Genomic DNA, 26,330 nt, shown 5'->3' with positions numbered 1-26,330 from the left:
CCCCAGACCCACTCTTCTCTACCACCTAGTCCCCCAGAGGCCCCTTCCAAACCTGCGTGGTCAAGGCTGTCTGACACAGGGCTGCTGCCAGACTACTGACGGCCCGCTCCAAGCTCGGACCATCATCCACAGCAAAGAAGGATTGGGAAGGGTCCATGCCAGGCACCAAGCGACGCAGCTGCTCTGGGTCAGCTCCCGCCAGACCCAGCATCATCACTTTGAGCCCTAAGGAAAGGTCCAGCAGCCTGCATGACGACCCTGCCAGGGCCAAGGCTGGTCCCAGGTCCCATTCCCACCAGCCTTGCTCCTCACCAGCAGCTTGGGCCTCACGGATAGAGTTGAAGATGTCACCTCTCAAGGGCTCATCCACCAGGAGAACCATCACCCCTGGCACATGCTGGCGGCGTCCAGGCGCATCTGGTGCCAGCAGGTATCTGTGGGCTGTAACCACGGCTGTGCCTGGGAGAAAGGACATGTCAGAACCCAGGGGCACCGAGCTCCCCAAGAGAGAGCCCCAAGAGTCCATGTCCACTGGAGTCCTTACCCAGGTTGTTCCCACTTGGGTCCGTGTAGGGGATGTCACGGATCTTCTGCAGGATGATGCCAAGGTCATGGGAGCTGTTCAGCGACAACAGTGGGGAGGGCCGGTGACTGTAGGACAAGAGGCCGACCTAGGGCGGGTAGAACACACAGCCTGGAGAGGATCACCCAGAGGAAGAGGGGACACAGAGCCTGGGGGAGACACAGCGCCCAACGTGTCAGCGGTGATGGCAGGATATGGAGCCAGCCAGCTAGTGAGGCGATCTGGAGCCTGCAGAAGGGCTGCGAGAAAACCTGGACCACTGGCAAGGCAGGAAAATGGTGTGGGGGCCAGGGGTGGGGAGAGACAGGCCAGAGTCTGGCTGCCTCTGGGGTCAAACCTGGACGGCCTGTGGCCCGAGAGGCCCGAGTGCAGACACCAGGTGCTCCAGGGCTCGCTTCACAGCCTCCGAGCGATGAGCATTGTCTCGAGTGGCATGCACCAGGAACACCACATCCATCAGGCCACGGGGACACGCTGCAGGCAAGGGGGCTGAGTTACCGAGGAACTCAGCCCCTCGAGCTACTCTTGTGGCCCCTCCTGCGGTGCCCACCCTACCTGGGCTCTGTGTGATGGAGGCCTCAGGACCCCGTACACCGTCCCGGACAGGAGTTAGGGAGAAGAGGTAGGAGGTGCCCAGCTCTAGGCCTGTCACCCGCTGGGAACTTGAGGTCCCTGGAAGTGTCTGTGAGGCCCCAGGCAGTTCTGCGGAGACAGAGCTCTGTTAAACAGGACGCCTTCCATGCAGCCCCCGCTGCCAACCTGCCCCCACCCAGGCCTCCCCTTCACCTTGGCCAGGGCCTCTGAGAGGCCGCCAGGATAGGATGTAGCTGGATACCCCAGACACTGGGGTCCAGGCCAGAGTCACTGAGTCGACTGACGTGTCCACCACACGCAGCTGAGTGCTTGGGACACGAGGTGACTCTGGAGGAGGAATCAAAGACCAGGGATCAGAGCCTGTGTCCTGAGAACCCAGAGAGATCTAAGGAGACCCCGGGGTAGATTCAGCGTAGTGAAGGAAGTGTCACCAGAAGACATGCTGGGATCACCCCAGGTTAAGAATGGTAGAGAGGGCTACAGGAGTCATTCAGGGTCATGGGGTGCAGGAAGTCACGGTAGGTCATCAGTAAAGGTAGGAGCATACCAGTGTATGCAGTCACTTCCGAGGGGGGCCCTTCTCCAGCTGTCCCCAAGACACTCAGCCATATGCGGTAGTGGGTCGCTGGCTCCAGCCCATCCAGGTCATAGCTGCTGACTTCCGGCCCCAGGACTCGGGACTGTTCCTGGCCACCTGGGACAGGTGTGAGAGTGGAGGTCGGGGGCATGTAGGAGGATGCTACAGGCTGGCATTAATGGGCACGTCCACCTCACGGACCCTCACCTACCCTACTGACCATGACCCCCGCCAGCCTCACTGACTGACTCTGCCAATGGGGTCTACCTCCTGACTGTGATCCTCATTCTCGCTGACTCTGCCTGAATGACCCTCCCTGATCCCACGCACCTAAGTGACTGATCCCAGGTACCTTCAGCAATCCCACAGACCCCACTGACAATCCGTGCCCATCCTCACGGATTTCACGGGACCCCACTCCCAGCTCCTCCTCCCCCGATCCCTAACTCCCCCACCCCCCACGGGGGGTACCTCTCACCCTCAGGTCGCCAACGCAGACGGAAGCCGCGTGCCCCAGGCACCGGCTGCCATTGCAGCCTCAGCGAGTGCTCCCCTCGCTGCACCACACGAAGTGTCTCCAGGGCTGGAGGAGCCTCAGGAGCTAGAGGAAAAAAAGCACGCCCATCAGGGAGGCTCCGCCCCTCCCCCTCTGTGCCAATCCCAGGCCAACCCTGGAAGGCGCACCGCCCCCCCAAGACCCCGCCCCCACAGGTTCACGACGACCAATCCCTGGTCCCTTTTCCATTCCCGAGCGCAAGCCCCGCCCCCAAGCCATGGAGGCAGCAGCCAAGGCTCGCCCCAGCCTGAGCTCTGCCTACGGGTGGTGACGACTATGGAGACAGGCGCGCCCTCGCGGTCCCCTACGAGGGCGGTCACTCTCACTGAATAACTGACTCCGCCTTCGAGGCCCCGTATTTCTGCGGAGTCCGTGTTTCCTGGGAGAATCTGCTGTCTTGTGGGGCCACCTGGCCAGGTGAGCATAGGGTAGCAGTCAGAGTTAGAGGGGGCAGGCCAGAGGGGGCAATCCCAGCCAGGAAGGGCAAGAGCAGGGGCAGGGAACCATACCCTCGCTCCGGCCCCAGGCCAGTCTGTAGGCTGTGGCTCCAGTGACCCCCACCCAGGTGACCCGCAGAACGTCACTGGAAGCATTAAGGATCTGCAGCTTCGACACACTGCCCACGGGCTGAGGGTCTGGGGGCAGAGGCAGGGCAAGGGGTCACTGGAGAGCTGGCAGAGAAGAGGGTGGCAGAACAGGCACTGAGACCTTCCTCAAGGCAGGAAGGTCTGTCTGAAGCTCAGTGTGAGGTGAGTGTGGCAGGTCAGTGTAGGTAACTGCTGAGAGGGAGGAGATCAGTGCCTCGGAGTGGGCAGTGTGGAGCAGCCGGGAGGTCACTATGCATGGACTCCCAGTCAGGGTGGGGTAGGTCAGTGTGGGAAGAGAAGTCACGGGAGGATCAGTGAAGGAGCGGGCAGCTGGAGCAGCCAGGAATACACAGAGAACAGGCCAGTCAGTGACATGTGGTCAGCAGCCGGCCAGGGGCCACTTACCAGTTCTCACAACCACAGAGGCAGGCGTCCCGTCCACACCAGCCACACGGGCCCACACACGCACGGTGTACTCAGTATCTGGCTCCAGTCCATCCAGCTCGGCCACCGTGGCCTCCCCAGAAACCAACTGGGATTTCTCTGGGCCTGGGAGTGAGGATGAAGGTAGCTCTAGGACTATCCTGACTCTGACCCCCGATGTCTCACCTGCACCCCTTAAGAAACCCCCTGCTCCCATTCCACCCAGACCTGCCCCCTACACACAACCTCCCAAACCTCTGGTCCTTTCCCAAATCCCTGGTCCCCACCTCGGCCTGAGCGCCAGGAGACCCTGTACCCTGCGGCACCAGGAACCCTGTTCCAGGTGATGGTGACAGATGAGCTGCTGACTCGAGTCACACGGACCGATCTCACTGGGCCCAGGGGATCTGGAGGGGAGAGGCAATGGGGGAGTCTGATGGAAGAGGCAGCGGGGGGTCTGATGGGGGAGGTGTTGGGTATCTATCTACTACAGGAAAGGCATGGGAGTCTAACCGGAGGCAGGGATTTGACAGCAGAAGGGAGTGGGTGGGTCAGATGGGGAAGAAGGGGGTTCAGACAGAAGGGACAGTGGAAATCTGAGGCGGCAGGGGACAGGAATCTGCGAGACCAGAGCATCTGGCAGAGAAGGTAATAGGGTTCTGGTGGAGGTATTAGGAGTAGAAAGTGTACAAGTCTAAGAGGAGGGTCAGGGCCGGCAGAAAACAGGCAATGGGGTCTGAGAGGTGAGGGGCAAGAAGAGTGGGGTGTTGGGGGAGAGGCAGAGGAATCTGAAGAAGGCGGGGACTTCAGGGGAGCCACGGGAGACTGAAGGGGGAAGCAGGGCCTCTGGGGGAGGAGGCAGTGGGGATCTAAAGCTGGAGACTGGAGTTCTGTGGAGAAGCAAGGGTCTGAGAGGGAAGCCATGGGGGTCTGACAGAGCACTGGAGAGAGAGCGCCAAGGGGCCGAGTCGGGCCCTGACCGGTTCGAGCCACGATGACTGCGGGAGGGCCCTCCTCTCTTCCTCGCAGTGCCGACACAGCCACCTGGTAGGAGGTCCCAGGCCTCAGCCCCACGATGTCGGTGGCGGTAGAGTCTGAGGGGACTGTCTGGCTGGACTCCAGACCTAGTGTCAGAGGGAAGTGCTGGCACATGGCTCCTGCCTGCCCTCGGGTCCCCCATAGCTGATCGGCCCCCGCCCCCAACAGCCCTCCCACACACCCCCCACTGACCATTGTCCGTCCTCCAGCTAATCCGAAATCCGCTGGCTCCGGGAACCGGTCCCCAGGCCACCCTCACTCGTGTTGCGTCCGATGCCACAACCCGCAGCCCTGGGATGGCCAGTGGGGTTTCTGGCTCTGGGAATTAAAGACAGAGGTCAGGGATCAAAACCAGGACCCCAGGGTGAGTCAGGCAGCTGTCCCCCCTTCACGTGCCGTGCTCACCCCGGCGGACAGTGAGGACGCTGGCAGCGCCCTCCCGGCTGCCTACTCGCGCTGACACCCGCACCGTGTAGCTGAGCCCAGCCCGGACGTCATCCAAGTCAAAGGCCGTCTGACTCCCAGGAAGCACCAGGCTCCGCTCAACCCCTACGAGAGAAGGTAGGACGGGCAGGCAGGGGTCAGTGAGGGATGGGGGCAGGGGATGAAGGCGGTCAGTGATGGACAGAGATACAGGATGAAAAGGGTCAGTGAGGGATGGGACATGGGACAGAAAAGGGTGAGGCATAAGGGCAGGGGATAAAAGGAGTCACGAGGGACAGCGACACAGGAAAACGGGCCTGTGATGAATGGCGATAGTGATGGGAGTGAGCAGACAGGGACATAAGATGCAGGATGGCAGAAGTTGGTGGATGGCGATGTGAGCTGACAGGTCATTAATAGTGATGTGGAGTCAATGCTGGACGGGGGCATTGGAGGACCGTGGTCCCAGCTAAGCTTACAGAAGGGCAGGGGTTGAGCTCGTGGTGGTGGAGAAGGTTAAAGCCATGGTCAGGGATGTGGGGCGGGGAGTGGAGACAGATCCAAGTGCAGAGATAGTCTGGGACAGGGCAGGGGACAGACAGGCCCCGTGACAGGTCTGGCTTCAGGGCCTTCTTGGGAGATGGATGGGCAAGGAGACAGGAGGAGACTGTAGAGACCCAGGAGAGGAAAGGGATGTGGTAAGGGTGCAGTCAGACCCCGAGGGCGGGAACTTCAGTGTCTGTACAGGTCTGGCGGCGTCTGCCTCACCCTGGGTGCTGCGCACAGTGATGCGATACTCGGTGGCGCTGGGAACTGGGGTCCAGGACACTCGCACGCGCTGCCCAGGCAGCTCGGTGGCCTGGAGGTCTGTGACGGGGCCCACGGGCAGCTCTGGACCAGTGAGAGAGCACAGCGTCAGAGGTGGCCTGGGACATCCCCACCTCCCCGTCCCTTCCCCGCCCACCTGACCGGGCCCACGGGGGCCCTCACCGGTGGGGACCACAGTTGCCGGGGTGGCCACCTCGCGGCCCTCTAGCAGCGTATAGAGCGTGAGGCGGTACTCGGTGCCCGGCTGCAGCCCATCCAACTGGTAGCGGGTCACGTCAGAGGGCAGCAGCACCTTCTGTGGCACCTCTAGGCCTGCAGGAGGACGGGGTTAGGCCAGCCAAGGCCAGGCCTCTACCCCACCTGCCCACCCCGGCCTCCTGCACAGACCACTCTCACGCCGCCACTCCAGCCGGTAGCCACGGGCCTCAGGCACCAGATCCCAGGAGAGGAGGATGGACGTGGGGCCCAGGATGACAGGACGCAGGGTCTGCTCGACAGATGTGTCTGCTCGGGGCACGTGGGATGTCAGTGGTCCTCTGTGCCCGGCCAAGCCTGCCCACCCAGCCTGAAGGAAGCACCCAGCCCTCTCACCAGTGCGGGCAGTCAGGGAGGTGGCCGGCCCCACACTCCGGCCAAGCAGGGCGCTCACAGTCACCTCATAGTCGGTGCCAGGCTGCAGGTCCCGCAGCAACACTGACCCCTGCCCAGGGCCCAGCTCCTGCTGCTGCGTGGCCCCACCTGCCCGGGGGGCACAGAAGGGTCAGTGGGTCTTGCAGACTCAGGACCCCACCGGCCCGTCTGAGGCGCAGGGACTCCCTTCCACCCACAGCACCTCTCACTCACCCCTGACGACCCGCCATGTCACCCGGTAGCCAGTGGCACCTGGCAGACCCCTCCAGGCCACCAGGAGGCTGTGGGCTGTGGTGTTCTGGATGGTCACTTCCGGCCCCTCCAGAGCAGCTAGGGGAAGGTCCCATCAGGGATTAGTGGCTCCAGAGTGGAGAAGGGTTACAGGGATGGGTAGTTGGGCGAGTGAGGTCAGAGGTTAGCAAAACTGCTCACTGGTCCTAGCGGTCCCGCTCACGGCCTCCCCGATGCTGTTGGCGTAGAGGGCGACAACCGTCACTTGGTACTCAGTCAGTGGCCGGAGACCCTGCAGCCGCACACTGGTCTCACCAGCTGGGACGCTCACCTGTGATGCCCAGGGTCAGAGGTCACTCCATCGTGCCCGGCTAAGCCCCCAGCCCTCCACCTGCCACTGCCGACAACCTTACCTCCCGCCGCTCGCTCGGCAGTGGTTGTCCCAGCCCCGTCAGGGGGGCGTACTGGACCTTGTAGCCAGTCACAGGGCCGCTGGCCGCTGTCCACTGGACTCTCAAGGACTGACTGCCTGGCTCAGACAGCAGCAGGTCTCGTGGACCAGAGGTCGAGTCATCGGCTGGGGAAGGGGGCAGTCAGGCAACCAGGCAAGAGAATCAGCGGTCAGCACGAAGGGTGCAGGGTCAGCATCAGGGTCAAAGGTTAGGAGCACATGGGATGGAATTGGCACTGCCAAGTTGGGGTTTGGGTCGGGGTTCAGGTCAGGGCACCCAGGGTGAGCGGGAACTCACGGGGCAGGGTCACGGGCACACCACCAGCAGTTGTGCACACCCTCCGGGAAACCAGAGGCAGGAGCGTCCTCAAGATGCTGAAGTCATTGACGAAGAAGAAGAAATCGCTGGTCGGCTGTGAGGCTATTCGCTTCAGCTCCTCGGGGTCTGCATTCTTGATGCCTGAGGTGACGCCCAGTCAGGGCTCAGCTGCCCACATGCCCTCTGACTTGCCCCTGCCCCAGCTGACCCATCACCCCAGCCTGGTGCTCACCCACAGCGAACAGCTTGACGCCCTGCCCCTTCAACCTCTGGGCAGCTGTGTCCACCATGTCCTGGGACTTCCCATCTGTGATGAGGATACAGACCTGGGGCAGGGGGAGGGTCACGTCAGGACTGCCTCAGACCCTTCACGTGGGATCACCATGGAAGGCAGGGTAGGGTGAGAGGTCACCTTGGGGACACCGGGTCGGGCCAGCTGGGGCAGGAAGACACGGTCAGCCACATGGAGAATCGCGGCCCCTGTGCGCGTGTTGCCCCCCTTGTAGCTGAGCTCTCGGATGGCACGGATCACATCTCCTCCTGAGCCAAGCGCATCCAGGTCAAATTCTGTCCTGCGGGGAGGCGGGTGGCAGCAGGCTAGGGACAAGAACTTTTTCTGGCCTTGGCCTCTCAGAGGTCTCTAGGGTGAGGGTGGTGAGTTATCAGGCCCCCTTGAGGGTCCTCTCGGTTCTGTGCTTCTGTGATTCCCCCCATCTCTGAAGCTCCCAAGCTAACAAAGGCATTAGGTACCTCTCTGTGTCCTGCCTGTGGCTGGGCTTGAGCAGGCCTGGCCCCCATGGGGCTCCCAGGCTCAGGGGCCGGGATGTCTGTTTAATTAAATAACGGTAGGAGGAAGGGCCCAGTTGTAGGGAGGTGGACCCTGGCCAGACAGGGAGGCCCTCTGCTGAGTGAGAGGCTGCCAGACATCAGCAGGCTAGAACATGGGGAGTCCAGCAGACCCAGGCCATCTCAAGCCCCTGGTGCCCCCCTCCCAGGCTCTCCATCTCCAGATCAGAAAACACAGCCCCTGACTTTGGCAGGACGCTGGTGGGGAGGGGGGTCTCAGGTGTCAGGGCTCCACCTGGGAGATCCCTGCTTCTTAAAAGGATGCCTTGGCGGGTGTAAGGAGGGGACCCTCTGGGTTCCCTAAAACCTGACCCAGGGGCTTGGAGCTCTCTGCTTCTGACTGGGGGAGGGGTCCTGGTGGGTGCAGTTGTGGGGGTCCACTGACCGTGGGTCGTCGCTGTACTGCACGGCGGCGAAGCGCACACCCTGAGCCCCCGCTGCCCCGGAGAAGGGCAGCACCAGCCCCTCAAGGAAACCCCGCACTTCGCGGAAGTTGCTTCGGCCGATGGACGAGGAGCCGTCAAGTAGGAATACGATGTCAGCGGCGTAGAGGCGCGTGCAGCTCACTGTGGCCGGCAAGAGTCATCAGGGTTTCCTCCTGGAGCCCACCTACGCCCTCCCCTCACAGTGGTCCCCTGGGGCTGGGGAGGGGGTGGGGTGGGCCTCATCCACTATGCAAACCGGCCCAGGCTGGCTTGGGCCTGGGAGCGGTGGAGGGAGCAGAGGTGGAGCCCGGAGCGGACTCTCCCGCGGAGGATTGGTGGGGAGGCAGAGTCTCCGGTGCGGGCGTGAATCAGGCACTGAGGTTGGCCTCCGGGGACCAGCACAGGTTGTCATAGGGGTAGGGGACCCAAGCACAACTGGATGCAGCTGGGGAGACGCAGCATGGGTTGCGGAGGGTTTGGGGAGTCCAGGCGAGAGTTAGGAGAAATGCGCGCGGAATTGCAGCGGGTGGGAGGCGGGCTCTAGGACGAAGGCCGAGTGGAGCCGGGTGACAAGGCGCAGTGCCCTGGGTGGGGTCCTTCCCTGCCGTACCCACCTCTCTCCCTGGCCTGGGCCCACACTCGGGGCGCCCCTGCCAGGACCCCGGCGCAGAGCGCAGCCACCAGGAGCCGCAGCCTCATCCTCGGTGAGGGAGATGGGCAGCCAGGACTCCCGCCTCTGTCCCTCGGCCTCGGCGGGTCTGAGGCCGGCGCTCTCCCACCCCCAGGCCCGGTCTTGCCTGCCGGTCCGAGGCTCCCGTCGCCAGACGCTCCGCAGTCCCGCCGCCACAGCAGAGAAAAGTCCCTGATCCCAGGGGGGCGGAGCGGCGGGCGGGGACCCAGGCGGCCCGCCCCCACCCATCGTCCCAGAGGTCGCCGCCCCTGCTACCCCTCCCCGCGACAGACGATCAGGCTCCATTTAAGTGTAAAGCCCCCCACCGCTGGTGGCTTCTGGGATTCCCCTGGGAGGTTCTCTACAAGAGAGAGGTTGAGGGAGACCCCGCCACCCCGTGTAGGGTCAGGGATCTTGACTGCCTTACGTCAAACAGCCCAGAAGTGACTGCTGGAGACCAGACTCCAGAGAGGTTCTTGGGGACCAAAGACACAGCAGGATGTTGGGGTGGGGTGGGGTGGGGTGGGGTGGGGGGAACTGCAGCTGGAGATGACTCACCACCCCCCCACAGGGGCACCCAGACAGCCCTCGGGCGGTGAGTCCCGCCAGCCTCTCCTCTGATTCAGCCATCCCTGTCTGGTGGGTCTCCTGTTCCCACCCTGATCCCTGCATCAGCAAACGAGGGACTCAGGATGGTCTTCGTTGTGTCCACCGCTGGACACGTCACGTCCGCCCCCCCGTGGAGGGGGAAGCCAGGAGAGAATGTGTGTTGTGCTTGTGCATACGTGTCCATCCCAGTGTCCCGCATCCGCATCGCCGGCTATGCCCAGGCAGATGCCATCCAGCTGTGCGGCAGGGAGGGGCTATCCATGTGTGGAGGGTGGACCACCCACAGTGACAGCTCCTCTCTCAGGAATCCACCCCCTCCTGCCTCCACCCCCACTGGTGGGCCTGACCTGCTCCAGTCAGGCCCCCTACCACACATTCTGAGACTCCCGTCCACCCATCACCTCTGCCAGGCCCAGAGGTCATCTTGGGCCTCCCCCCTTTCTTGCTCCACCTGTAGTGTCCACCTTCATGACTACCTTCACCCCGCTTCTCTCCCCTTAACCAGGCTGACTTCCCATCTGTCTCCTGCAGGTTCTGTGATCATGGACAGTCCCCTAACACACCCGCAGGCCAGAGACCCTCTTTGCATATGCATTTGTGTTCATTATAGGGGGTGATGCCGAGGCAGAGAGCCACTCTCAAAAGCAGGCCCTGTTATTTTTTTCTGCTACTCCTGAATGATTCTGGGAAGCCTGGAGACTATGTCTATACTCACCCCTGCCATTCCACCCCTTCCAACACACTGGTCCCCCCAACCTCTCCTGGGGCTCCATAGGCTAATGGGGGAAGAGACGGGGACGGCACGTCTATTGAACTTGTCTGCTTTGACCTCCTCTAGGGCTTGAGGTCTCTGGTGTGGCCAGAGCTGGGCATGGTGACAACCATCCGCACTGCCGGTGTTCCTGTTGTCCCTGGAGCTACAGGGACAGCCCCAAATTATCATGGGTACAGCACTGTGATCCATAGGGCCCAGAACCTTTCCCCAAGATGGAAGTCTTCTCAGCCACATCCAAGGATCACCGTCTTCCGTCCTATAGGTGAGGGCTGCAGAGAACGAGACATGCTCTCATTACAGAGGCAGCCCCGCCTCAAGACCGTTACCCCTTCTTGCACAGAAGGGTGGCTGTGTAGGGCAGAGCTGGTACATAGTGAAGACACACACACGTTTGGGTCTAGCCTTTAGGGGAGACTGGAGGAACAGTTGAACGGGTGTTCATCCCATCAGAACCATGAGTGACCCCCCAAAAGGAAGGGCAGCCTGCTGTGAGGGGGTCGCTCAAAGGTTGGGAGGAGAGGTTGTTGGAGGTGGAAGCTAGGTTGAGGACGCGTGCCTGTCTGGTGCTCCCGGGAGGCTCACAAGCAGGGGTGTGGCCCTATGAGGCCCCTGGCTCCAGCCTCCTGGCAGGCACACAGCCTAGGGCCCAGCCCCAGAAACCAGCTCCCTCCATCTGGGCAGTGGGGCCCTAGAGGTCTTTTTCTCCCTCCTACACTCCCCTGGACATTTCCTTCTCTACTTCAGTCTCTGCACCACATGTCTCCATCTGGGGCCTCTTTTGCAGGGGTTCCACCCCACACACCCCACTGTCTTAAGACACTTCCAAATTTCTCAGAACCACAGCCAAAGCTGGGCAGGTCATCCTCCTCCAACCCACCCCCCTCTGTGGTACCCCAGCCCTGCTGGGGATGATGCTGTCCAGCCTGTGCCCCCCAAAGCCCACGCCCGCTCTTACTAGAGCTGCCACAGTGCTGGCTCACCGGGACCACACCGAAATGCTCCTGAGTCCCCAGGCTGTCTGCTGACTAAGTCACTCCTCTTCCCAGTAACCCTCAATACATCTCCCTCAGTACGCCTCTGAAGGAGATCAAACCCCCTGGCTAGGTCTGCAAGGCCCATTAGGACCACGTCACCCCAAGGGGCTTGACTGCTGTGTCCAGCCCTCCTGTGGCCTTGGAGGGCCAGGGCTGGGCTTAGCAAACGGAAGCCCATCCTCCTGGAGCTCAAACGTGGGACGGCAGGCACCCATGGCAACAAACAGGGTAAGGGAGAGGAATACTGGGGTGGGAGTGAACTGCGGGTGGTTTGGACACTTCTGAACGAACTTCGTCCCCAGGACCCTGTCCACAACTGCCAGCACCACCTCCCTCAGGCAAATCAGGCCCCACACGTCCATGCTGCCACAGTGGGCTCCCAGGAACCCTGACTGGAAGCGTGGGGGGGCACAGGAGGAGGACCTACCTGCCCTCCTGCCTTGGGGACCGGAGCCCAAAGGTGGCAAGGGGACTAGACAGCTGTGAGCTCCAGCAGGTCCTCAGGAGACGGGGAGGGGACTGCCGGGCCAGCAGCTCAGGACTTGCCTGGGACAGAGCCCGTCAAGGGAGGGGGCTCAGGCCCCAGAGCTCAGGGATATTCTTGGAGCCTGAGTCAGCAGCAAATCGAGGCAAAGGATTCTTGCCTTGCCTGTCCAGGCAGCAGTGAGAAGCCAAATGGGAACACCATGCCCCGGGCTATCCTCCTCCCAGAATCCAGAGTAAACACACGAAGGCGGCTTCCTCGAGGACATTTCTTGGCCTCCTCTGGTCTGCGGTGGGGGGGGGACCAAGGTCCCTCAGAAGGCGACCCACAGGACCCACAGCAAGGGGCTTCCCACCTGAATCCCCAGGCTGGGAGCCCTAGCAGGGTAAAGGCTGGGTCTGCAGTTCCCACGGCCCCCCGCACCCCTCTCCGGGGACAGACTGGTGAGGAGCATCCCCCACGTGGCTAACTGCAAACAGCTGGCGGCAGCTCCCCGCAGGCATCAAAGGCTTCCGGCCTCCATGCTACAGCCCCCACGCTCGCCCGACTGAGGACACATCAGCCTGTGGGAAGGCAGAGCATCCAGGACACGCAGAACCGGGGGGAAGTCACCGCTCCCCCACCCACAGCCCGGTGGACTCCACGCCAATGACGAGAGAGGGACGACGCAGTTCTCAACGCAGGACTTTACTGGTTGGCGGGTCAGCAGCAGCACAGGTCTGAAGGACTGAGGTGATGTTTGTGGTGGGGGGACCTCGAACCCTGGCCCCGCCCTCTCGCCTGCACAGGCTTCCTGCCTAGAAGCGCAGCCAGAACATGCCGCTACGGATCCGGTTATAGTCTGGAAGCTGTTCAATGGGGCCTGTGGGGAGAGGGTGGGGCGTCAGGGTGGGGTACCTGGGTGGTACAGGGACACCTGGCCCCACGCCGCGCCCCATTCAGAGCTGCCCAGAGCAGCACCAGGCAGGGTTTAGTGGAAAGAGGGTAGAGAACATTCCTCCAGGGGGTGCTGAGCCTGCCCCTTCACGCTCTGGTCTCTGGAGCCCCACCCACACGCGGAGGTGTCCGTTACCTGGCGGGTGGGGGGGACTGATGGAGGCACCTTGGCAGGCAGTCAGGGAGCTGCCAGGACAGGTTTTCTGAGCAAGAACTCCCTGGCAGCCAGGCTTTTGGGCAGAGCCTCTTGGGGGCCCCAACTTGCAGCTCCCAGTGAGAGTTGGGGGAAGGGGGGAAGCAGAGGCAGAGGGGAGCCCCAGACAATGGCCTGAGGCGGCACCCAGAGAGTGGACCTTCCAGGCCACTCACCGAATCCAGCCACTGCCGGGCACTGGTCGTAGAAGTACTTGGAGCAGACCTCACGCAGCAGCCTGGCGTCTACCTCCTGCAGGACGACGCGGAGGGCACCCTGAGTGGACGGCCCCTGGGGACCTTCCACACGTCCGAGGCGCTGACCCCGTTCCCAAAGGGAAATGGCAGCAGGGCTCTCCTGGCTATAGGCTTCCACGGGCCCCAGGCACCGCCACAGCCACCCACGCCTCTGCCCTGCCCCCACTTACACCGGCAGACGACGCTGCGAGGACACCGGGGTGCCCACAGGAGCAGTCTGCCTCAACCCCCCACCCTCTGCGAGGCGGCCAGCTCAAGACTCCCGAAGCCCTCTCTCCCAGGGGCCTGTTACCGCAATCCGGCTTTCCCACTCGGCCAGGGGGATGCGGCGGCCGTACGTCAGGAGACTGCGACCAATGTCCTCACACACAGGAGTGGTGCCTGCAAGGGTGAGGGAAGCTCACAGGTCCACACCGAACCGCCAGGGTTCTGCACTGACCCGGCCCTCGGCCTGATCCTAGACCACAGTCCTCACCTGTACAACCTGCCCCTGTATCCATGGGCTTCTCGGGCCCACCCACAAGGGGTCCCTGAAACCCCGGGCTCCTGGGGAAGGGGTAGCAGTGGGACACGACATGACCATCAACGTCCTCCTTGCCGGTCTCGGGCAGGAGCACTGGTCGTGCTGGGACTGTCACCGCCCGTACCCACCCCACCCCTCGCCGCAAGGCTGCAGGACTCACCATCCAGATGAGACACCAGAGCGTTTCGGAGGAGGTTTTTGCCCCGGACCACCTCGCTCTCTGTGGCGCTGGTGCACAAGCGCATCCTAGGGCAGGGGTGGGGTGGGGGTCATCCTGAGAGACGCTGCGGTCCCCGAGCCTCCCGCCCGCCAGGGCCAGCGGTAGCAGGCCGCCACTCACCACTGGCCCTGCAGGACAAACATCATGTCATCGATGCTCATGTGGTCGCAGACGAAGTGTGCGCCCAGCAGCCCTGTGTCTGCGTAGCAGATGTTGAAGGTCTGGAAACTCTGGCACAGCTTGCTGGTCGCAGCAACGGAAGCCAGTGGGCTGGACAGGTGCTGCTAGGGGCCAGGGTGGTCAGCACCCACCCTCCTGTCTGCCGCCCGCCCCCTGAACCCCGCAGGCTGAGCACCCACCGCCCAGCTGCGCCTCTTCCCTGAAGGCGAAGTCCCCTCCCATGCCCACTTACCGGGCCACCACCGTAGGTGCAGTCGTAGTGGCCGATGATGGCGTTGGCCACCTGGAGGGCTACGTTGTCCGGGTTGGCCCAGCCAGGCCCCTCCACTGCGATGGCCACGTGGGCCAGAGGCAGGCCGTCCTCACGGTGGCGGATCTGAAACAGGACGTGGCAAAGCTGAGGGACAGCCAGACCTCCCTGGCGATAGCAAAGGTGCCAAGTGTGGGTGGCAGCGTGTGCACACAAGTGACCATGTGTGCCTGAGAGGCAGCAGCCACGGGACCCCAGCCCAACTCCCGAGGCACCTCTGGAGTCATTAAAGAGCCAGGCACGCAGGAGCACCACCACCGCCCACCCAGCAGCCCACCTCACTGCCAGTGAAGCGGCATGGAGTAAGAGTGGGCACAGCGTCCTCGTCGTAAGTCCCGGAGAGGCTGCTGAAGTGCTTCTGGGCGAGGTCAAGCAGCTGCCGGTGCTCCACCCCTGCCGAGATGGACAATGTGCTTACCGGTCAGCCGAGACCCAAGACGCAGGGTATGGGAAGTCACACAGAGGCGGAGGACCCCGTGTCCTGCCTCGATGGGAGACCCCCCCAAAACAGGACATCAGGACGAGGTGAGCGAAGAGGGCCCTCCACAGACTCACTCTAGCTCAGCGGCAGGTGGGGCAGGCCCCCAGGGCCCAGCAGCTCCCACCACCCTGGCCACAAGGACACAGCGCAGGCCGGGCTGAAGGATGGGCCCTCACGTGACGCACTCATCAGCACCACAGACAAGGTGCCCCCTGGGCCTAAGGCCACCCGTCTGGCCTCACCCCTCCAGCCTTTCCTCAAGCACGTTCCACAGGGCTGGCAGGTGAGCGGGCACACAGAAGCGCCATGCAGGGCTGTGACTAGCTCTGGGGTCCCGTGCCACGGACATGGAGCAGTAATGTCACAAACTCACGTCTCAAACCCCTGCCAGAGCTCCCCTCCACCAGAGGCCTCCGCTGCCCCAGCCCCTCGGCCAGCGGCACCGTGGTAGGAAGCAGCGCCTCCAGGTACAGGCCGCCAGGTGCCTCTGCCTTTCATTCCTTCCTTCCTTGAGCTCAGATCCGGCTGGACCCAAGCACGTCCGATGTGTCAGGAGCTCAAGCTCTCTCGGTTCACTGGCCCCAAGGTCACCAGCCGAGCTCCTCCTATCCGTCTTTCCCGTCCAGCCAGCTGCCATAAGTTGGGGTGGCACCCCTGACCCGCTCCTGTCCCCTCCTGGCTCAGGCGTCCGTCAGGCTTCCATCTACAAACCCATCTCGAGTTCACCCACTTCTCCCCCTTCCTCCCGCCGCCCCCACCAGGCACCTGCCACAAGCCCCGCCTGCATCCGCCTGCTTCCGCTCTGGCCCCCACACGGCAGCAGTTGCTGCTACTCAGTCGCTAAGTCGTGTCCGACTCCGACCCCATGGCCTGGAGCCCACCAGGCTTCTCTGTCCAGGGGGTTTTGCAGGCAAGAATACTGTGGTGGGTTGCCATTTCCTTCTCCAGGGGACCTTCTTGACCCAAGGATCAAACCCACGTCTCGGGCATTAGCAGGTGGACTCATTACAGCGGGGCCACCAGGGAGGCTCCCACAGCAGCAGAGTGAGCCCCGGATCAGAGCGGCGCGTGACACCGCCCTGCCCCTCCGAGCAGACCCCCGCTCTCCCGTGACTAAATCCCACCACTCTCCAGCCCTCGGTTCAAATGACAAGTGCTTCAAAAGCACCTCCCTAACCTCTGAGCACCCCACAAAAATCCCCCGACCACTCTGTGCCTTCCTTTCAGGGCACTTTCTATCATCCGATGTCTGGTTTCCCACCGACAAGGCCAAGAGGAACCGCCTGGAGGCCTGAATCTCCCATCAGCCTCAACCTGGGTCTCCAAGGACCAGGTGAGGCTCACAAAGTCGTGAGGCCTAGGAGAGGTCAGCAGCCCAAGTGAGGCATGTACGAAACGTGAGCAGCAGCCCCAGGCGGCACAGCGGAATCCCACCTCAGCACAAAACAGAGGTCACTTCCCTCAAGGACGGGACAGGGCGGGAACAGGGTCCGCAGGAATGGAGGATCCCCCACAGTCAGAACCAGGAGACCTGGCCCTGGTAATCAAGGCCACAGCCCAACACAGCCCACCCCCCATTACCACAGGGCTTCCACCTGCCCACTGCTCACCTCCAGCTGCTGCTAACACCATTCGGGGGGCCTTATAATGCCGGCTGAGGTACTCGGTCAGGTCTGCCCGCGACAGCTTCCTGCAAGACACACCGCCAAGGGGTCAACACTGCCCCCAAACCACAGTGATGTGGGTCACACAAAATGGGGCTGAGGAGACAGACAAGGAGACTCGGCTTCACTGGATCCTTGCCCCATCTCTGGCACTCGCCACTAGGACCAAGAGTGCAGCCCTCACTGGGCCCCGTCACATCCAACTTCAGGACCGGCTTGGGAGTCCCCTCCAAGGAGGGTGTGGGCTGATATGGTGGGGGCTTGAGGGGCAGCGGCAGGGCTCCTCCTACCAGAGGACAAGAAGCCATGTGGAGGGACCCCCAGAGCACCCTCCCTCAGGCTGGTAGGACATACACATGGAAACAAAGCCCGCAATTTGAGTGGGGACCACACAAACATTCAAAAAGATTCCCGGGGAACATGTGGCAACACAGAAAATGTCTCCAGTTGTGTGAATTAGGAAAATAAACAGCACAGGCACTCGGCCAACTAAATACAAACTCCTGCGGATGTGGCCTTCCCAGGCCCTAACAAGGGGACGACCTGCCCCCTGGACTGGCCAGCTCGCACCTGACGTTCTCACTGGGCCCCTCCACGGACTGGCCCAGAGGTGTGCCCTGGAAGGCCGTGGCGTGCAGGTAGTTGAAGACCACATCCCGCATGGACGTGTCATTCTCCTGCAGCTCCTGCAGGATCACATCCCGCTCCTTCTCAATCTGGGAGTCTTCGAGGCTGCAGTTCTGCACGATGTCGGCCAGGAGCTCTACAGCTGGATGCAAGCAGGACAGGTGTGGAGACCACAGCACAAAACCCCCGGGCCTGACACCCCTGGTGTCAAGGCCCTACTCTAAGGGTCACCCCACTCTTCAGTCAGGCCAGGGGCTCCCGAGTGCCTGTCCTCTGCACCCCTGGAGTCCTACCCCGTGCCAGCCCCACCCTCCAGGCTTACCTTTGGGCAGGTCCTTCGATAACGCCTTAATGTAGTAAGCCGTGTGCTCCCGGGTGCTGTAGGCATTAAGATGGGCCCCCATGCTCTCCACCTCCTTCTCCAAGGCATTGCCAGGCCGATTCTTTGTTCCCTGGAACCAGACAGGAGCCACATGGGAGCCCAAGATCCCCCATCCTCATAGGCTGAAGTCCCAGCAGGACCACTGGTCCACAGGTAGCTCCCTCAGCAAAGACTCTGGGGTTGTAGGGCCCAGAGTCTGTGCTCACCAACTGCTCAGCAGGCCTTAAGCTGATCAAGGCCACAGCATCGTGGACCGGCAGAATGGAGACATCCAGGGGCCAGGGAAGGGCATGCCCAAACCAACTGTCACCTGAAATCCAGCACCCCCACACCAAGAGAGGGGACAGCTCAGGGGGAGCGCCTGTGACTGCAGAGTGCGCATACCAGCCTGACCTTACCAGCACTCGCTTACCAACAGTCATGGTCAGGTGAACACACACCTGTGCTCAGGTGATGCTACTCCCCACTCTCCTTCACACCATTTATGACTATGTATGTGCCAGTGGCCTCTGTGGGATTCAGCCTTAGTCCTGTGTGTGTGTGTGTGTGTGTGTTGTGTGAGTGAGTACCGCTGTGCAATGACACACACCGCACGCTGAGACTGACACGCACTTCTGTGATGCTGGAGCTGGCTAGCTGCCCATTCCTGCTCCACGGCCTCACCAACCCTGTATCTTCTCTATTTTTTTCATTCATTTAGAAACTCAGTGTCTACTCCATGCAAACACAGGGTGGCTAAGGGCTTGTTCTCATCCTCATGAAAGCTCCTGCTCGATTCTACAAATCAGAGATGCATAGCATTTTACAAAAACTAAGTTGTTGGACTTCTTACAATGCACGTGTACATCCACAATTCTACATCCATGCAGGCAAACAACGCAGGTCTGGCTTCTGGTGAAGAGCAGGGCTCCCTTGCTCCTTGGGGTTTTTCTGGCTCTGGGGGCCTTGTGCAGGGGTTTACCAGGTAGGCACTCACTTGGCCTGGCCCACATGGCATCTCCCAGGAAAGCCAGACAGAGATCGCTTCCCTCTGCCACCTTGCTAAAAGTCCTAAGTGAGGAGGCTAACTTTTCTGACCTGCATCCTCAGGAGGGACAGCAGGAAGCCCTCAGCACAGGGGAGATGCAGGACTTTAGCAGCCTCACCTTGAAAGCCAGATGCTCCACAAAGTAGCCTGCCCCGTTGTTCTTCTCAGTCTCGTAACGGCTGCCGGCATCAATCCATACCCCAACCTGGACAAGAAATCACCAAAAAAGGTAACAAACAAACAAACCCCAGCCAGCACTCACACCCGACCCTGCGGGACCCAGAACAAGCCCCACACAGGGGCTCACGGTTCCAGGTGGGGGAAGACATTCTCGGCAGGACCCCTGAGATTGGACGCTTGGGCACCAGCTGATTGACTAGTCACACTGCATCACCTCTACTCCCTGCTCTAATTTCCGACTGGTGAGGAGACTCTCAGGGAAGCTTCTAACTGCACATTCACCTGTCCCATAACTGCAAGAAATTCTTAAATTCAATCTCACTTTTCAGTTGATTCTTTGCTTCCTCCTGGCAAACTAATCACTTGCAAACAACTTTTTTTCTACTTCCTAAAAATTACACCCTGTCTTTCTGTTCTGGAGATTGTGTTCTTTCACCATTAAAGGAGGAGGTTCATTCATACTTAAAAAATCTGTTTAATCGGACCTGGACACCTAACACTGCCAACACACCCTGGCACCCAATAAGAGATTCTTATAGTTTTATTTATTTATTTTTGATTCTTATAGTTTTAATAGCCTCCTTGTGTGCTGTGAAATGCACATCACACTACTCACCCCCATGGTAACACAGATCTAACCTTTTCTTTTACTATTTGTCTCACAGCTGATTTAAAATGCTCACATCTACTTTACTAAGAGATGTTCCTGTATGTGCTATATACCATAAATTCTTACATGAACATCATCTACTACCCATCTAACATCTTCAACAGATGCATTTTATAATCCACAGTATTCCTTGATTACAACTGGCAGCATTCTTTCTCTGGCACTGGAGCACAGCGGTGCTCCTTATGATCAAGGGCATCTTCTGTTTCGTTTTTGCTCTCAGTCGCTAAGTTGCGTCCGACTCTGTGACCCCAGGCTCCTCTGCCCATGGGATTTCCCAGGCAAGAATACCACAGTGGGTTGCCATTTCCTTCTCCAAGGGATCTTCCCAACCCAGGGATCGAACCCATTTCTCTTGTGTCTCCTGCATTAGCAGGTGGGTTCTTTTGCCACTGAGCCCAGGGAAGCATTGGGCATCTTAGTGTCCATGAAATACAGCATTCTCGACTAAGTTTTCTTAACAGGCTGTGTGTCGGCTTATACAGGTGTCATGCATTAAGAAAGCTGCCCATCACCTTTTGCGGTCACCTAAGTCTCTGAATCCCATTTTCCTCATTGAAGGATGACTTCTCTTATATGGGCTGCTAAAGAAAATGTCGGCTTATACAGGTGTCATGCATTAAGAAAGCTGCCCATCACCTTTTGCGGTCACCTAAGTCTCTGAATCCCATTTTCCTCATTGAAGGATGACTTCTCTTATATGGGCTGCTAAAGAAAAAGCTGAAAAGGGAATTGGCCTCCTGACCGGCAGGCATCACATGCTAAATGAGTGTTGGTTCAGTGAGAACTGCCTCCAAGAAGTCAAGGCATGGTTAGAATCGCGACTAGAGTAGGAGGGTCAATCCTCAAGGTGACTGAGGAGAGTCTGACCCAAACCATAGAGCCCAAGGTCACACCCCGACCTGGGAAAAGAGATTGTGCCCAATATGGAGGCGCCCTCCCGACAGCGGACCCCGCTCACCGTGCAGGTAGGCTGGGAAGACTGCTCCGAGGCCACTCGCAGCCCGTTGTCCAGCTGGCTGACCTGCGTCTCTGGCACGCTCTGGAGGGCCTGGGCGTAGGTGGCGGTGCCCCTCAAGTCAGGCGACCTCAGCAGGGCCGGCTGTTGGAAAGGGTTGACCGGGACTGAGGACTAGAATAGGGGGTCGCTCCTCAGCTTGCAGGCCTGCAGGCCTTGCCACCCTCAGGCGGTCCGCGAGACTCCCATTCGCGCCCTCGGCCGTGACCTTCCCACGGCCCTTGACCCCGCGACCTCCCCATTCTCCACGGGCACTAACAGCCCGCTCCCGGTGCGCGTTCCGAAGCCCCGCTCCCCACAGCTCTGCGCTCTCGTTGCCACCTCACCGAGCGGCGGGTGCGCAGCAGCACTCGCGTCCCGGCGCTAGCTGCCCGGCAAACCGCGGAAGCCGCCATCTTCTAAGCTCCAGTGGACGCTGGGCCGCGCCACGCATGCGTAGGGGCGCGAGGCGCAGGCGCAGTACTGGGGTCTTGGCGCTCGGCCGCCCCCTGGCGGAGGAGATCGGAAATATTCATTTACTCCCTTCAGGTCGCAGCTTCTTGCCTTCGCGTCCCTGGGTACCAGCGCGCATCAGTGCCTCTGGCTAGTCATCGTCCTGCTCAGGTCTGTTCTGGATCCAGTTCATCTTCCCCCTTCACTCGTGGGAGAGCGCCCGACGTTTCACACGAACCGTGGGCGCCTCGATTGCGCTGAGTGCTCGGAGTGGCCGAGCCGGCCGCGAGCGCAACCACAGCATGTTTGCGAATCGCAACCCCAGGGCTAAAAAGCACCAGGCTGGAACCTAGGACTACTGCGCTGCTGTTGAAACGTCACGGTTTTCTTTTTAAAGGAACGGAGTAAATTCATACGGTTGACATGGAAAGAATTTAGCAATATGCTGCTAAGAAAAAAGGAACAATTTTAGAGACTAATTTGTGAAAAAGATTCCTTGTTTGGAAAATAAAACACACATCAAGAGGTCTTGCATAGGCAACAGAGAATTCCTAGGAACTCACTGTAAAGTCTCAGTCAGATGACTTACAGAAAATAAATTCAGGGGAGGGGAAAAAGGATACCATTTTCACACTTCTGTTTTATTTTAATACATGATTTTAAATTTTTAGGGAATTCTCTGGCAGTCCACTGGCTAGGACTCTGCGCTTTCACTGTGGTGGCTGGGATTCAATCCCTGGTTGGGTAACTAAGATCCTATAAGCCGCTGTGCGTGGCCAGAAACTAAAAAAGAAAAGTAAAACTTTTGTTAAAAGTATTTGTTGCTTTTGAAATAATGGCATATTCCTGAACTGAGCTTCCTTTTACAGGTATATGATTTTTTGTGACCTTTCAAAACATCACTCCACGAAAATAGAACTTTCTTTTATGAAAATGAAACACAAGGGGCTTCCCTGGTGGCTCAGTGGTAAAGAATCCACCTGCCAATGCAGAAGACACCGGTTTGAGACCTCATCTGGGAAGACCCCACATGCCAAAGAGCAGCTAAGCCCATGCACCACAACTACTGAGCCGGTGCTCTAGAGCCCTTTGTGCCACGCTATTGAAGCCTCCACACCCTAGAGCCCCTGCTCTGCAACGAGAGCGCATCACCACAGCGAGAAGCCTGAGCACCACGAGGAGGAGCAGCCCTGGCTCACTGCAGCTAGAGAAAGTCCATACAGCAAGGAAGACACAACACAGCCAGAAATAAAGTTATGTTAAATATCAAAGAGAAGATGCTTAAGTGTGCATGGATTAATATCTTGTGAACTAAAATGATGTTATCATCTAGACATGAAAAATAAAGTGAAATAGAATCTCCTAGTTTTTAGTACAGCCTTTTTGTTTTTAATTACTGGTGTTTAGAACCATTTTGACAGGGCTTCCCCGGTGGTCTAGTGGTTAAGAATCCGATCAGTCCTGGGTGTTCATTGGACAGACTGATGCTGAAGCTGAAATTCCAATACTTTGGCCACCTCATGCGAAGAGTTGACTCATTGGAAAAGACCCTGATGCTGGGAGGGATTGGGGGCAGGAGGAGAAGGGGACAACAGAGGATGAGATGGCTGAATGGCATTACCGACTTGATGGGCATGAGTTTGAGTAAACTCCGGGAGTTGGTGATGGACAGGGAGGCCTGGCGTGCTGCGATTCATGGGTTGCAAAGAGTCGGACACGACTGAGCAACTGAACTGAACTGAACTGAGAACCATTTTATATTTACAGAAAATCTGAGCAGAAAGTACAGGATTTCCCATATATACCTGCGCACATACAGCCATGCACAATTGGCCTTATTAATATCTTACCTTATTCTGATAACTTTGTTACAATTAATGAATCAGTATTGACACATTTATTATTACTAAAGTGCAAAATTCTTGGACTTCCCTTTTGGCTCAGCTGGTAAAGAATCCGCCTGCCATGTGGGAGACCTGGGATCGATCCCTGGGTTGGGAAGATCCCCTGGAGAAAGGAAAGGCTCCCCACTCCAATATTCCAGCCTGGAGAATTCCATGGACTGTATGGTCCATGGGTCACAAAGAGTCGGACATAACAGAGCAACTTTCACTTCATAGTTTATTCAGATTCCCTTAGTTTGTTTTCGTCTAATGTCCTTTTTTATTCTAGGATCCTGTCCAGGACGCCACATTACATTTCACCGCCACATTTTCTTCGGCTTCTCTTGCTGTGACACAGTTTCTTCCCGTGACAAGCGCATTGTGTACCTTCCTTCTAGCAGTGTGCGTGAGTGCTCAGTCATTTCAGTCATGTCTGACTCTTTGCAAACACATGGAGCCCACCAGGCTCCTCTGTTACTGGGATTTTCCAGGCAAGAATACTGGACGGGTTGCCATTTCCTCCTCCAGGAGATCTTCCTGACCCAGGGATTGAGCCCACATCTGCTGCATTGTAGGCGGATTCTTTACCCACTGAGCCACCTGGGAATCCCTCCAAAGAGCTCACTGCCTCCAATTCCTCTCCTCCCACTCTCCCCCAAAGCCACTCCAAGTCCACTCCCTATTCATTCTTCCAAAACCACCCCCTATTCATTCCTCCAAAACCGCATCTGTAAAGGTCATCCATGAACTCCAGGTTGCTAAATCCAATGGCCAGTTCTCAGTCTTGTTTAACCTGATTGGACACACTTTCCTCCTTAGAGCCTCATCTCTTCTCCACTTTTATATCCCATTCTTTCCTATTGTCCTCCCTCCCTGGACACTCCTCCTTGGCTCCTCTGCTAATTCTGCCTCACCTCCCAACCTGTATACAATGAGTATCCAGGGCTCAATCCTGGCACCTTTTCCCTTCCTGATCAAAACTTGCTCTCTGGTCATCTCACCCAGTCTCATGGCTTCAGTGCTGTGTATACCTACAGAGCATCCTGTATTCCCATCATCTACTCACCATCTCCCTTGGAGAGCTAACAGACATGCCGTTTTATCATGCTAAAGCTGAACTCTTTACTCTCCCTCCTAAATTTGTTCCTTCCATAGTTGTCTTCATCTCAGTAAATGACACTTCCATTAGCCAAGTTTCTTAGGCTAAAAATCTAGGACTCGTCCTTGACTCCTCTCTCTCAAAATCCACACCCAGTACCTACCCCCCACCCCTGCTTCCTCACCCCCACTGATGTCCTCGGGTGAGAAGGGAAGGACAAAGACGAGCAGGAAGTGTGGTGTGGTAGATGCTGTTTCAAGAGATTGGTCAAAAAGGAAATGCTACTAAAAGGTCAAGTACAAGTAATGGTCATTGCAATGATTTGGCAAGAGTCTTGGATGAGTCACTGATTTTCTGAAATTTACTTGGCAGATGGTGAGAGGTTAGATCAAAACATCTTTCCCCCCCTAAATTGCAAGCTGGTTTTTGTAATAGCAGTTTTGTTTTGTTGGCCATGCTGTGCTATACACAGTATCTAATTTCCCCAACCAGGGGTGGAATCCAGGGCCCCTGGCAGTGGCAATGTGGAGTCCTAATCACTGGACCACCAGGGGAGTGCTGTAGCAGCAATTCTTGACTAGGCCTCCTTTCTCTATCCATCTCTGAGACTCCTTCTATTCCCCCTAGAAATTCTCAAAACTAAAAAGCAGGTCCACGTAGGCTGGCTGAGAGGGCTCTGACACTCACCTTATTCTTCTCACTCAAACTTATTGGTCTTGAGTTTTTATTTTAGTGCTTAAATCATGCTAACATGTACATAATATTTAGCACCTTTATTATTTTAAAGACAATTATCTTAATTATTACAGTTAAGTATGTATTAATTACAGTGGTATTAATTACATTCAAAATGCCCAGTCCCTGGCAGTTCAGTGGTTATAACTTGGTTATAACTTGGTTTTTACTGCCAAAGCCTAGGTTCGATCCTGGTCTGGGAAGTAAGATCCTGCAAGCTGCATTATGTGGCCAAAAAAATATACATATATATTGTGCAACCATTACCACTATCTACTTTCAAAACTTTCCTTCATACCAAACAGAAACTCTATTTCCATTAAGCAATAACAAACCATTTCCACCTTCCTCGAATCTCTAACAACCTCCATTCTGTCTCAATGAACTTGTCTACTCTAGGTACCTCGTTTAACTGGGATCATACAGTATTTGTTGTTTAAAAGATAACAGGCCCCAAAATAGAGTCACTTAAGCTAAGCTTCATGCCACCAAACCAAGACTTAATTTTAGCTTGGGCTCTCCTAGAAATTAACTCTTAAAGCAGTTGAGCAGGGATCACCTGATCAACACTACTTCATCTGCCTGATAAACCATGCCATTCCCTAAAGGACAAGAAATTTGCAATAACCAACTGCTTGTTTTGTTTTGTTTTGTTTGCCAACTATAGCATCTTTGTTCATACTCCCTTTTACCTAGAAAAGTCTTCCACTTTTGTTCAGGTCCTTGGAGTTCTTTTCTTTTCTACTGTTTATCTATTTCCTTACTTATTTGGTTGTGCCAGGTCTTAGTTGCTGTACACCCACAGAATCCTTAGTTGTAGCCGAGGGATCGAACCCAGGCCCCCTGCACTGGGAGTGTGGGTCTTAGCCACTGGACCACCAAGGAATGGCAGAGCTCTTTTCTATCTGCCAGGTTGGATGTGCCTGATTTGAATCAAATTTTGATCGAATAAACTCTTAAAAATTTCAGCATGCCTCCGTTTATCTTTCCACATTGTCCTTTTATGTTTGGCTTATTCCACTTAGCATGATGTAGGTGGACATGGGCTGTTTCCACCTTTTGGCTATTGTGAATAATGCTACACTGAACGCCCACTGACATACAAGCGTCTGTGTGAGACCCTGCTTTCAATTATTTTGGTATTTACAGAGGAGTGGAATTGCTGGATCATACGGTAATTCTAGTCGTAGTTTTTTGAGGAATCACCAAACTGTTTTCTAATAGTGGTTGTGCCATTTTACACCCCTGCCAGCAAAGCGGAAGTGTTCTAATTTCTCTGTTTTCACCAATATTTTTAATTTTCCATTTTTTCCCTCATAATAGCCATCCTAATGGGGATGACATGATATCTCACTGTGGTTTTGATTTGTAATTTCACAATGACTAGTGATGTTGAGTATCTTTTCATGTGGTTATTGGCCATTTGTGTA

The 26,330-nt window shown here is 57.7% G+C and overlaps 2 protein-coding genes across 2 annotated transcripts in view; both read right to left on the bottom strand.

The window, feature by feature from the left end:
- Window positions 1–9,350, bottom strand: part of COL7A1 (collagen type VII alpha 1 chain) — a 30,328-nt gene extending 20,978 nt beyond the window's left edge. The window contains exons 1-27 of the mRNA XM_061128677.1: window positions 9,126–9,350; window positions 8,472–8,652; window positions 7,653–7,812; window positions 7,473–7,566; window positions 7,220–7,381; window positions 6,884–7,047; window positions 6,672–6,801; window positions 6,453–6,569; window positions 6,201–6,347; window positions 5,997–6,113; window positions 5,772–5,921; window positions 5,550–5,672; window positions 4,764–4,907; window positions 4,551–4,676; window positions 4,301–4,444; window positions 3,608–3,727; window positions 3,303–3,446; window positions 2,820–2,945; window positions 2,573–2,719; window positions 2,233–2,355; window positions 1,725–1,871; window positions 1,370–1,504; window positions 1,139–1,285; window positions 921–1,057; window positions 545–671; window positions 313–459; window positions 53–225 (exon numbers count right to left, since the gene is read on the bottom strand). Coding sequence (XP_060984660.1) covers window positions 53–225; window positions 313–459; window positions 545–671; window positions 921–1,057; window positions 1,139–1,285; window positions 1,370–1,504; window positions 1,725–1,871; window positions 2,233–2,355; window positions 2,573–2,719; window positions 2,820–2,945; window positions 3,303–3,446; window positions 3,608–3,727; window positions 4,301–4,444; window positions 4,551–4,676; window positions 4,764–4,907; window positions 5,550–5,672; window positions 5,772–5,921; window positions 5,997–6,113; window positions 6,201–6,347; window positions 6,453–6,569; window positions 6,672–6,801; window positions 6,884–7,047; window positions 7,220–7,381; window positions 7,473–7,566; window positions 7,653–7,812; window positions 8,472–8,652; window positions 9,126–9,210 — 3,717 coding nt within the window. The 5' untranslated portion in view covers window positions 9,211–9,350. The remainder of the gene's footprint in view (window positions 1–52; window positions 226–312; window positions 460–544; window positions 672–920; window positions 1,058–1,138; window positions 1,286–1,369; window positions 1,505–1,724; window positions 1,872–2,232; window positions 2,356–2,572; window positions 2,720–2,819; window positions 2,946–3,302; window positions 3,447–3,607; window positions 3,728–4,300; window positions 4,445–4,550; window positions 4,677–4,763; window positions 4,908–5,549; window positions 5,673–5,771; window positions 5,922–5,996; window positions 6,114–6,200; window positions 6,348–6,452; window positions 6,570–6,671; window positions 6,802–6,883; window positions 7,048–7,219; window positions 7,382–7,472; window positions 7,567–7,652; window positions 7,813–8,471; window positions 8,653–9,125) is intronic.
- Window positions 9,351–12,754: 3,404 nt separating this feature from the next.
- Window positions 12,755–21,229, bottom strand: LOC133045973 (cytochrome b-c1 complex subunit 1, mitochondrial). Its single transcript, XM_061128676.1, has 13 exons — window positions 21,078–21,229; window positions 20,695–20,835; window positions 19,002–19,088; window positions 17,797–17,926; window positions 17,418–17,616; window positions 16,794–16,873; window positions 14,980–15,095; window positions 14,625–14,768; window positions 14,333–14,493; window positions 14,153–14,238; window positions 13,762–13,850; window positions 13,389–13,464; window positions 12,755–12,945 (listed from the first exon to the last, which is right to left on the bottom strand). Exons 1-13 carry the CDS (start codon window positions 21,144–21,146, stop codon window positions 12,881–12,883), a joined length of 1,443 nt encoding a protein of 480 aa, XP_060984659.1. The 5' UTR covers window positions 21,147–21,229; the 3' UTR covers window positions 12,755–12,880.
- Window positions 21,230–26,330: the final 5,101 nt, after the last annotated feature.

Source organism: Dama dama, chromosome 24 (assembly GCF_033118175.1).
Source record: "Dama dama isolate Ldn47 chromosome 24, ASM3311817v1, whole genome shotgun sequence".
Taxonomy (NCBI): domain Eukaryota; kingdom Metazoa; phylum Chordata; class Mammalia; order Artiodactyla; family Cervidae; genus Dama; species Dama dama.
This window is presented reverse-complemented; position numbering and strand designations above follow the sequence as displayed.